The following is a 12,573-nucleotide window of genomic DNA, read 5'->3' as shown; positions in this document are numbered from 1 at the left end:
CCTATCACACCTATGGATCCCAGAACCATAGGATGTAGAGGTTACGATTTTATACCCAGTGTTTAGGACGACCCCCAATTCTGGCAATTTTTTTGTGAGGTTCAAAAGTCGCCCTATACACCGGTAAAAACATGGAAAGCATCTGATATTTTGGAATATATCCCTGACAGATAATGAGGACAATCTTTACTACTCTTGTTACTGCTACTGAGCAATTGCTCTCCAAGCCTACCAGTGTGACATCAACACTCACCTATTACAACGGACAGGGTCAGTTAGATCTTCCTCAGCATTTTCAAACCAGGAGTTGAATGCCGATGCCTTTTTGGCAAATGAAAGGTAAAGCTCCTCAATCTGACGGAATTGTTCCTGAAAGGCAGAAGATAATTGGTTTTCAAAGACTCATGCATACTGTATGACATAATGCCAAGTACATCTGCCATGTGTTAAGTTCACATGACATACTGTACATTTATAAACTTTCTTAGTGTGATTCATTTGAAAACCTTGCATTATTAGAAATTACACTGCTAGACAAAGTCAACTCCTCAGAGTTCTATAAAAATATAATAAAAACAGAACCTTCAATATATATATATATATAAAAATATACAGTAAAACCTCGCTATAACGGACTTCAGTAGACCGGAATTCACTTTCATTGGACTCGAGGAGCTACTGGACTAAATTTCTATATATCAGAAAAAATCAGGTAAAGCCAGAAGCAGTCCGGACTGCCTGATCACTTCAGGTATGTTCACCACAATAAGGTAAATAAAAGACATGTTTATTTATATATAATGTTGGAAGGACACAAGTCAAGAGTGAGAGCAGTGGAAATGAGTTATTTAAGAGCAGCCTGTGGAGTCACGTGGAGAGACAGGCTGACGAATGAGGATATAAAGAAGCGTTGTGGTGTGGATGTGGATGTGACAGGAAGCGTTATGAGGAACACACTGAGGTGGTTTGGCCATGTGGAGAGGATGGAGGGTGAAAGACTGACGAAGAGAGTGTATGTGAGTGAGGTGGAGAGGGGAAGAGGGAGGGGGAGGCCGAGGATGAGATGGAGGGATGGGGTGGAGAGGGGAAGAGGGAGGGGGAGGCCGAGGATGAGATGGAGGGATGGGGTGGAGAGGTATATGAGAGAGGGGGGTGTGAGTTGGGAGCAGGGCAGTGAAATGGCGAGGGACAGGGCGACTTGGAGGCGATTTGTTTGTGGCCACCCCAAAAGGGATTGAGGCGTCTGGCAATAGATAGATAGATAGATAGATAGTTTATCTGTGTACAGTACAGTATTATTAAATATATTATACCATTTGATTAATGTAGTGAAGTTATAACACTGTAGTGCTGCAATGGTAGTCAAAAATAGTTTTAAAACTGTTCATGCAATCTGGACTAATGTCTGATATAGCGGAAAAAGTCTGGGTTAGCAGGGGGATGTCCGGATGTCGCTTTTATCGGAATTTCGCGATTTTCGGACTGGCTTGGGCCCGAATTAGTCCGTTATAGTGAGGTCTTACTGTGTGTATATGTGTGTGTATGTATATATATATATATATATATATATATATATATATCATCATCATCAGCCGTTTGAGTATCCACTGCAGGACCGGCCTATCCCGACTGAAGTCAGGACGATACAGCCAATGTATCTCTACCAAGTGGCTTAGGCTGTCTAGTAGAGACTGTATGTAGGGTGAGAAGTACTTGTTAGTGTAACTGTAGTGTTGGAGTGGCTTTGGATGTGTGTGTAGTCTGTGAACCAAGTGTAATCGGCCCGCGCAAGCCGACTGGGTGCAAGCATACTTTACAGTAAGCGACACTGGTTCAACCACAGCACCCCTGGTGTCCGCCAATGCAGTACATGGCCGGGTGAACACTCCCAAAGTTTATTACCCTGGCGGGGCGCGAACCCTGGTCCACCCGTGTACCAAACGCACACTCTACCACTGTACCACAGAGGCTCCATATATATATATATATATATATATATATATATATATATATATATATACAGTATAATACATTCATATTAAACATATACAGTATATATTATCATCATCATCATTTGAACCTCCTTTCCCACCCTAAATATGTATATAAATTTTAAACAGTATCCAACTGAAATTGATAAAGACTCCAACAAGCTTGCATGTGTCAGCCTTCGTCACTTAATAGTGGCTCTCTGCACTGCTCAATACCTCCTTTTCCATCCAATATATGTATATATATTATATATGGTATATAACTGATAAAGGCTCCAACATGCTTGCATGTATTGGCCTTCGTCATCTAATAGTGGCTCTCTGCACTGCTCAATCTCCAGCAGCCTCCCAAATCAATCCCTTTATATAACATGAAGTACTTCTTAAGTAAATACTTCATTCCTTGTGTCACACGATATCTCTCTCTGTTATCTTACTACGGCTTCTGCCACTTTATCACATCCAGCTTGGGAGTGACCTCTTACGATGACAGGGTTGGACGTTACCTCCATTCAACTGGAAACCATTTACAATGCTGGGTGGTAACCATACAACCAAATCATGGTGCCTGGTGGTTTAGTGGGTAAACAAGGTGCTCCTATCGGATTGGGCCTGTGCAAATTTATATCCATGGGGTGGTTAGGGTTTACTGCTCACATAATGCCACTCAGGGAAGAGTGAGGTTAGTCACTCCCAAATATCAGGCCCAACTTGCCTAGCCTCAGGCTCCTACACTCCTAATGGGACAACACAGGATGAAATGATAAATGACTGAATGAAATACGTTCAGTATGTTATATACCATACATCTATCATTATCTTTTTCTGGCTACCACCAGATGACTTTGCTCAGCTTAGAAGAGCCCTCATACATCTAGTAAACAAGCTTACATAAAATAGTGTCTCTGACAAGCAGCTACAGTACACGACAAACCTGCATAACAAGGAGCCTGTTCTTGCGCTGTAAAGAGTCATTAAGCAGCTTGGTCCAACGTGCCACCACATCTCCATGGCGTTTGATGATGGATTCAGATTGTTCATGATTGCCTGCCACCAGCTGATCTTTCAGAGTTGTTATGTTCTGAATTCCTTCATGCTCAAACGCAGCCAGACCTGACACACAAATTTTAAATAAAGACAATGTTAACACTTTTGCAGTCTGACCCCCCTGCAGCCACCAGAAGCCTCCAGCTTTCCCCACCTCCCTCTCTCCTTCCCTCCTACCCTGCCATGCGCTCAAGTTTTTTCTTTTCCAATCAATTTTTCACCCCAAAATATTTAGATTAGCAGATTTGTTTTTATACCTTTAGAAAGCTGAGACTTTGCAGAATATGATGAAAGAAAAAAGAAAGTGATACTGCATAAAGTACAGTAGTTATGACGAGTATAAGTTGGAAGAGTGCATGAGAATGCTTAAATCAAATCTGCGAGCAGGAGTTTTTTCTATTCCGACCATTTTTTCACCCCAAAATATTTGTATTAGGGAATCTGTTTTTATATGGTTAGAAAGCTGAGACTTTGTAGAATAAGATGAATGAAAAAAGAATGTGATATTGCATAAAGTAAAATAGTCACGACAAGTACCGTGAACCGGGGTGACTTCGTACGATTTTGAAGGTTATTTCATCCTGACACAATTTATTTTGGCCAAAATACTGATGTTAAGTATTACATACGTACATGAGCCAATAACCTGTAAGTATCTAACAGCCAGATAATCTCAGTATCTCCATCTAGACGTAGTAAAATATTTTATAGGTGTCCGAGGTCACCCCGGACTGGGGAGACTTCGGACTGCCTTGGGGTGACCCCGGACACTCATTAGAAATGCACTGAAATGGGCCCCTAGTAGCTCAGCTGAATGTTTGGACAGTTCTGGGGGGTCTTCGGACACTGCGCGACTTTTAAAAAAATTGCTGAAAAAAATACAAAAAAATACAGAAAAATTACAAGTAAATAGTAGTGATATATAGCAAAAATAGATGAAAAAATAAATTTTCCATTGACTTACAACCCCAGTTTAGTTGATTATACATATACATTATAGGGAGTACATTCCCACGCTATGCGCAGGTTAAAGGCACGATTGTGACTGACTGACCGGACGGTTTAAAGCGTGCCGGCTATTTAAATGCCTAATTAAAGGGAACTTGGAATGGAGGAACAGAAGATAGGGAAGGAAAGAGCTAAAGAGTGAAGGAGCTTGGGAAGGAATGAGAGAAGGAGCTTGGAAAGGAGAAACAGGAGTTAGGAATGGAAGGGGTGAGTAGATGAGGAACAAGAGGAGGGAGTGGAGACGAACTATAAGGATATCATACCGGTACCGTACCATATGGTAACTTAAATAATATGTGTTCTCACATCATATTTCTTAGCAGCAAAAACAAAGATAAGCATGCAGACTGTGTACATTGTACAAAATATGTTTTATTACATATAAAAAAAGCAAATTAGATATGCTGTCTGACCTCAACCCTTTAAATATCCATTGTCCGAAGTTACCCCTTTAAATCCCAAAAATGCGTACACATTCACTCATGTCATGTTTACATACATTTAAAATGCAGATTTTAACCCTTTCTCTGTTCCAATCTTCAAGTTAGACGTTAAAGTAAACCTCTAAATGTGTATAAGCGTGCGGTTTGTTATGATTCGTTCACACCAGACCAAGTTTTCCCGTATTCATTTTTTCACCAAAAAATAGCATTGTCTTTATTACAATATATTCACCAGTGGAACATAATATTTTAAAAAGATAATTATACATAACATTTTACAAAACCTATGCAACATTATCCCGTTTAAATATATACGATATCTTTCTTCGTTTAGCAGCTGCATAGCATTTAATCTTTTTATGCAAATTTCGTCCGAAACCACCCCGTGTCCGAATTCACCCCGGTTCACGGTATAAGTCGAAAGAGCAAATAAGAATGTTTATACCATTTCTTTTATTTCTTTGGTGAAGTTTTCGATATTTCCCAAGAATGAAAATAGTATCGAACTGGAAATTCAATTAGACTAGTAACGACCAAATTTCAGGACACTAGATACAGTTCCTGATTTATGGTGAACATTTCTTTGGACACAGATCTGCATCCAAAGAGCAGGTTGGACATTTTCAGGTTGGACGTGGATCCACGTTCAAAGACTGCGAAAGTGTTAAAAGTTACTTCATGCAGGAGCTGAGAAAATGCAAATTCAAAAATTAACATTCTGAATAAAAGATATGCATGACTAAAAGAAAAAGAAAAAATGCATGAATAATCAAAATTATATACAGTATATATCACCATAATGGAAGTACATGGAACAAAGTTCTCACCAGCATCAAAAGTCTCCTGCTTTGTAAGAAGAGTCTGAACAGAACTCAGGTCACGACCAAACTCCTCTGATTTAACATGGGACTCCTTGTCTGCTATCCAGGACTCAACCACATCAGCCTTCCAAATAAACTGCAAGTAGGCTAGGTTGTCTGCCAGCTTGCTCTTCCTACGGGCAGCAATCCCATTCAAAGCTTCCAGTTTGTCTTTTAGCTGCTGACAACGCTGCTTGATAGAATCACCATGGTGGTTGCCATCAGCCACCAGCTTGGCACCAGCTTCACACACATCATTACAGCGGTCGCGGTGCACAGCGAAGTCAGTCTCAAATGCATCATGCTTCTTAAGGAGACCCTGTGCTGCAGCCATGTTATCTCCATAATCTGGAACAGAGAGTAACTGAGTCTTCTCACTGATCCAAGCCTCCTCCTCTTCTACCTTGGCCAGGAACTGCTGGTAGGTGAGTGACTGTTCCAGCTTCTGACCTCGCTGCTCTGCCATGGCCTTGAGCTGCGACCATGTCTCAGACAGCTGTTGCAATCGAGCCTCAATCTCTGACACACCAACATTGGACACACCCATCAACTTCTCTCCTGCCTCTTGTACTGCTTGGATGGCTGGTTCATGGGAGGCCAACTCTGCTTCCAGACGTTTGTGCTTCTTACGAAGGTTCTGGACACCTGTCAAGTCACGTCCAAAGTCTTCAGAAGAAACCAAGAGCTTCTTCTCCTTAATCCATGACTCTTCATCAGCAATGTCCCTGAAAAACTGGTGGAGGGTAAGAGCTTCATTAAGACGAGACTGGCGATGGGCAGCCAAGTTCTTAATGCGTTCATATCTCTCATTGATGCTCTGCCTTTTCTCCTGGATATTAGCAGTATCAAACTGTCCACTCTCCACAAGTGAGTCAGCCTGGCCATTCATGTCATTAATGCGGTCATCATGAGCCTGGATGTCTGCTTCTACCAGCTGGTGCTTCTTCATCAGATTTTGCACACTAGCTAAGTCCTTTCCAACATCCTCATTAGTCAGCAATGACTCAACCTCACCCAACCAGAAATCCAAATCCTTCACTGCAGCAATGAAAGTTCGCTGCTTGTTGGCTTCCTTCAGCTTCAGAGATTTTTCCGCTGATTTCTGAGTCAAGAAGTCCCACTGCTCTGAGATAGACTCAAGTCGCTGCTGTACAGCCTCCTCTGACCCAGCACACTGGTGTTTGTCAATTAAGTTCTGGCCCATGGATAGGACACTTTGGATTCGATCAGCATTAGCAGCCAGCTCTGCTTCAAATGCCTGATGCTTTTGATGCTTGGACTGAATGTTGGCTGGGTCCTTAAAGCTCTCCTCAGTAGCTACTTGAAGCTTTTCTGCAATCCAGTTCTCAATCTCATCAGCATCTCTTGAGAACTGCTGAAGAGTCTGAGATTCTCCAAGTTTAGAACGCTTTTCAATGAGTGCTTCCTTTAGATGCTGCCAGCGATCCAGCACCTGTCCCCTCTTGTCCCCAATATCCTTGCCAGCATAGTGTTCAGCAGCAACAAGCTGATCAGCAAATAGGTTAAGGGCAGCAATCTTCTCCTCCTGAGCATTGATGGCCTTGTCAAAATCTTCATGCTTCTTGATGAGAGCCTCCACATTGTCAGCCTTGGCATCAGCTTCATCAGAAGAGAGGAACGCTTCTCGTGAAGACATCCAGTTCTCTGCCTGTTCACAGTCACGGTAGAAAAGCTGCAATTCCAGGCACTGGTCCAGCTTCATTCGCCGAGCAATCCAGGCCCTATGCAGAAGAAAAAAAAGTGGTATCAGAGAAACCTTCACAAGCCATTTTCCCTTAATAATCAGCCACTGATGTTAAAGCCCCTGATTCAGAGATTGCAGTTAATTAAGCTTTCAGCAATAATTCTTTCCCCACTGGGGGTAAATACGTAAAGCACCACACGTAGATCTGACCACTATTAATGTTTGACTTCACCTAAGAAATGGACAACTGAGTTCTCTTACTACATACTACTTTAGCATTACTTAAAGTTTCTGAGCATTATATTACCTTTCCAAATCCTGGCGTGCCTCATTCATGGCATCCAGCTTCTCCTGAACCTCAGCAGAAGCAAAGTGGCCTGACTGTAGCAGCTGGTGGCCGAACAGCTCAAAGGCTTGGAATGTTCCAGCTCGTGCATCAATCTCTGTTCGATGTTCCTGTAGGGAGGAAAATACATCAGTATTTTCCTCAATGACATCACTCACAATAACAATGGCTGTATCACAGAAAGAGAATTGAATTTATATACTGTATACTGTACTCACCAGTATCATTAAGATATACTGACCATCCACATACACAGATTTACAGGCAAAGTTTAATGTGCTGTACAATAGTAAACTAGTATTTACTGTGCTTTTATCATTCCTTTTATCCATCTTTATCCATCTGATGTTACATTCATTATCAAATCAGCTGAATCAGTTGCATACAATTTAAAAAGAACAGTAAGGTACAGTTCTGGTATCTTAAAATTACATTTTAATGAAAACAGCATAATTATGAAGATGGAAAGGGCAGAAGCAGCTAACACTGACCAATAACAACCAAAATAACTTTGCAGTTTTCCCATATGGTAGGCATGTTACAAAACTCCAGTTGGATCATTTGTATGCCTCTTGCTGTTAGACTGAAGTGGAAGTACTGTTCTGTACTATGCATGATAATATTAATTACTGCTTATCTATTATTACTTAGAACTTCACAGAAAAAGTTGTATTACACAAGTAAGAACATTAAAATTTTACAAGTACTGGGTAAACTTTTAACAAATTCAATTATTCATTTAAAACCACAAAAAATACTTTTTTATCCACCTAGCATGCACCTAAAAATTTGCATTAGAAATGACAACCAATAGTAAACTGAGCAGCAGAATGACTATTACCTACTAATTCACACATAAGTTAGTAGTGAAGCTCCAAGATATAAAATTAGATGGTATGCACAAGCAATTAATCAAGTAGCTAGCATTAGTTATTCAGTCTTGTCAAATACATACACTGTAGTACTGGAAGGTACAGTATATGTACTTTTTTTTTTTTCACTGCCATATAAAATCCTGTTATGTTCTCAGTGAAGCCTGTCATTAAACTAATACTACCCTGTGAAAAAATAGTGTATTGTACGGTGAAGCTCTACAGCAATATGATATTTATAACCAGAATCCCAAATCATGCTACAATTAGTGAAAACAGTGCAGTAGGAGCTTTTCTTGCAATTCACATTCAATGTTTTGATGCTTTATACTGTACAACTAAACTTCAGTACTGTACACCACAAACATATATACAGAACTACAACAATTTCAGATCAGCATTACATTATAGGGGTAAACCATAATATGAGCCATTTATAACATATCTGTTTCAATCATAAAACAGCAGACCATCAAAATAAGCAAATTTTCATATAAATTTAAAAATGCAATAAATGCTCCTGAGTAAATATCAGTAAGATAACTGTATAAATAACATTAGTTAATGTCTACAAATACAGACTATCCAGAACCTAGACACACAAGCACACAGTTAAGCAGTGTGCTATACAACCACCTAAAAACACTCAGTACCTGAGGAATACCATAGCGAGAATCAAACTCGGCTCTGAAACTCTAGAAGAGGAAGGGAATTGAATTACCACACCTCAATCAAGATGTATTCCCTTATTAAGTTAACAGGTTACAGTTATACTGTCACAGATTTCTTTAGGTAAAATTTGGCAACTACATTTAAGTACAATGCCATACTGGAGACTTCCTTACTTATATAAATGTGACACCATCCATGTTAAACAGAGTAGCTGCAAAAAAGCTGAGAACATTTAATAATGGCTATTTATATCCAACCAAATCCAATCCTACCCTGTCTCCTTAGGTATGCATATCAAGTCTGCTTATGGTAAAACCTAATGCTGTACAATATTAAAACAGCATTCAGTACCTACATTGTATGAACTGTTTCCTACAGTATATCTGGATCTCAAGAAAAATCAAAGCTGAATCAAACAAGTGTGAATGCTATGCAACTACAAATAATCCTCCATTTTGTGAATGTCCTCCACACACTGTCACCAGTATACAGTACACTTGGTACCTTACCACACATTATTCTAATATGACTCTTGCCTACTATACAAACAATTAATAATAATCATCATCATCATCCAGACCTCCTTTCCCACCCTATGGCAGGGTTAGGAGCAGCAACATCCAGACAGCCAAAGTTATTTGCTCATAAATAATAATACAACTTACATACCGGTATCTAATTAACTTAGAACATACTGCATCAATCAATATATGATCCAACTCCAATTTGTATCCCTTTACTAATGCTAATACTGTACTTAATTCTATCAACAGCCAGACACCTTATCCCAGAAGGGATGTTCATAAATGAGTTACCTCCCTGTCATCTTGTCCTCCAATATCATGCTGTCCTCTTTCTAACTCACAGTCACTCATATACCTCTCCACCTCATCCTTCCATCTCATCCTCAGTCTCCCCTTCTCTCCCCTCCACCTCATTCACATCCACCCTCCCTATCAATCTCTTTCTTATTTAAAAATACAAGTCATTCAATTCCCATACATATGGAGAACCATTAAGGAAAAAAAAAAAAAAACTCAGCCAAATTAACCCAGTGACTATGTGGATTTGATAGGTGAGGTCATGTCTAGTACAGGGCTGTTTCAGTCACTATATGTAATAGAAGTACACACATACTACAACTGTAACCAACTGAAGAACAAGCATGTTACCAATACTCCACCTGTAGTTAAGGAACTAAACAGCTCAACCTTCATAAGTTCTTGTTCAGAAAGCTGTGTGTTTTAGGAGACTATAGGATGCTCACCATTATGCATAAAAGTTTAAGACTTTGACTTCAGAAGCCTTTTTTTTTTTTTTTTTTTTTTTTTCCCATCAAAAAAATTCTCAATACAAATATAACAAGCCATCACCATCATCATCATCATTCCACTGCTAATTCCCAGTTTAAAAGTAAGGTGAGATAAGATTATGAAGCAGAGGAAGAGAATGCATAAAAAATAAAACTAATAAAATGGCATGTCCAGTAAAATGGGACACACAATTATTCACGTATTTTATCTTTCAAACTTTCAAATTCCTGGTTCCACCTCAAATGATCATCAGCATTTTTTTTTTTTTAATGCTTCCTATACAGATGTGTTTAACATAACACTTATCAGAGCTCTTTCATCAACAGCCAGGAGTAAATTGAGTGCCAAACCCTTGTCATGTTCATCTCCATGCAAACTTCATTCAAACATAACAATCCCTGTCGGTTCCCAATATTCATCAGCTTCCATATCTCCCTACCTTGCACAATCACCTAACAAATATAATACGAAGTTTCTGTATTATCAACCTCTTGCTTGTATTCACCACACTACTCTAATACACCTCCATCCATGCCATTAACCAAAACCTGTCTTCCCTATAATCACTCTCCAATCCCTAATTAATTTTATTGGTAAAATTTTAAAAAATCATCTAATCAATTAACTCAACAACCATCAAATAATGCAGTTTCAAGCAGGAAAATTATATGCCGTACCATCAAAACACGGAGTCACCAATCAATCTTAAGTCCCATCCTCCCACTCAGGTGTTTCTCTTTGATCTCTCCAGTGCTTCTCCCAGCTTCCCAGCTCACCCCACTGAAGCCTTATCTTACCTGATGTCGCTCCAGCAGAGCCTCTGCACCAGTGACATCAGTAGCCAGTTCATCAGAACTAACAAGACCCATCATGGAGGCAATCCATGAGCTAAGGTCACGGTAGTCACTCAAGAACCGCTGCAGATCGTATGAATCCAGAAGCTTTTCCTTGCGTGCATTAGCCTGAAATACAGAGATGGAGTTACTGTAGATAACTCTAGTGCTATTACAGAGAAAGAGTGAGAATTTGTACTTAACTATTCAAATTATTCTTACAAATCATAAAATTGTATTTGAATGGCTCAAATCATTGAGCATGATATGATGTCCAATGAAGTGCAACATAATTTAATGCAGTTGTGATGTTCGACCTAGTGCTGTAAATCGACACGCAGAAGCCAATTAATATCAGTGTCGGTACCGGAAGGGAAAAATTATCTAATAATCGGAATCGTATCAGAATAGGCCGGGTACTGATGAAAAATACATAAATATTTGTTTTACCCAATGACCCCTAGACTCTAACACTTATTTCTCTACCATTTCAGGTGTAAACTAACACTGTAATGAAGATTATTTTCAGATACGGTGGTATCCCATATTCTGTTGACTGTCACAAGTGGAAAAATGTTTAACTAAAACATAAACAAAATATTTAGACCACAATATCATATCACTGTGGTTAGAATGAAGCTTGACACAAATACCTAGACAGCAGTCTTCTGTTAAGGAGCTGTGGAGGTGTGATATGAACTTGCTAGTCTCTCTCTCTCTCTCTCTCTCTCTCTCTCTCTCTCTCACACACACACACACACAAAAGTAAGAGAGGAGAAGGATTTGGGAGTGCTGGTCCAGGTAAGTGTGTCACCTGAAAAACACATTAACAAGACAGTTCAAGAGACATCTAATTTCTTGACTAACTTAAGAGTAGTATTTCATTACATGGATGAGGAGATGATGAAAAAATTGATAGTGGCCATAAGCCACCCCAGATTGGAATACGTGGCAGCAGTGTGGTCCCCACACAAAACGAAAGATATAAACAAGATCAAAAGAATACAAAGAACAGCAACCAAGATGGTCCCTTGCCTGGCAAATGTCATACAGAGAGAGGCTGGAAAAGCTGGATCTGCCTACCTTAGAAGAAAGGAGAGAGAGAGAGAGGGGCAGCATGATTGCAGTGTTCAGGGCCATGGTGGAAGTAGAAAAAATTTACAGAAAAGATCTGTTTGTATGGGATGGGAGAGTAACAAGGACATGGAATGAAAATGAAAAAACCAAGTTGCCTGAACGATATCAAGAAATACAGTATAGTTTTCCATATGGGTGCATAAACCTGTGGAATAGCCTGGACAAAAGGATCGTCCAGTCTAAAAACTTAAACGCGTTCAAAGCAAAATCTGACACTGAGAAACAGACGAGACCCCACAAGCGTAGCTCATTTCTTGTATATCATACACACACACACACACACACACACACACACACACACACACACACACCGGCAGTGTTCCATCAGTGATATGATTTACACTTA

General features: G+C 39.7%; 1 protein-coding gene across 1 annotated transcript in view; it reads right to left on the bottom strand.

The window, feature by feature from the left end:
* alpha-Spec (alpha spectrin) overlaps positions 1–12,573 on the bottom strand; it is a 62,336-nt gene that overhangs the window by 24,841 nt on the left and 24,922 nt on the right. The window contains exons 9-13 of the mRNA XM_080273400.1: positions 11,055–11,219; positions 7,362–7,510; positions 5,317–7,091; positions 2,926–3,104; positions 254–369 (exon numbers count right to left, since the gene is read on the bottom strand). Coding sequence (XP_080129526.1) covers positions 254–369; positions 2,926–3,104; positions 5,317–7,091; positions 7,362–7,510; positions 11,055–11,219 — 2,384 coding nt within the window. The remainder of the gene's footprint in view (positions 1–253; positions 370–2,925; positions 3,105–5,316; positions 7,092–7,361; positions 7,511–11,054; positions 11,220–12,573) is intronic.

Source organism: Coenobita brevimanus, chromosome 54 (assembly GCF_032717465.1).
Source record: "Coenobita brevimanus isolate Jiangsu-jjx chromosome 54, ASM3271746v2, whole genome shotgun sequence".
Lineage (NCBI taxonomy): Eukaryota > Metazoa > Arthropoda > Malacostraca > Decapoda > Coenobitidae > Coenobita > Coenobita brevimanus.
The sequence above is the reverse complement of the archived record's forward strand: the minus strand, read 5'-3'. Positions and strand labels throughout refer to the sequence as shown.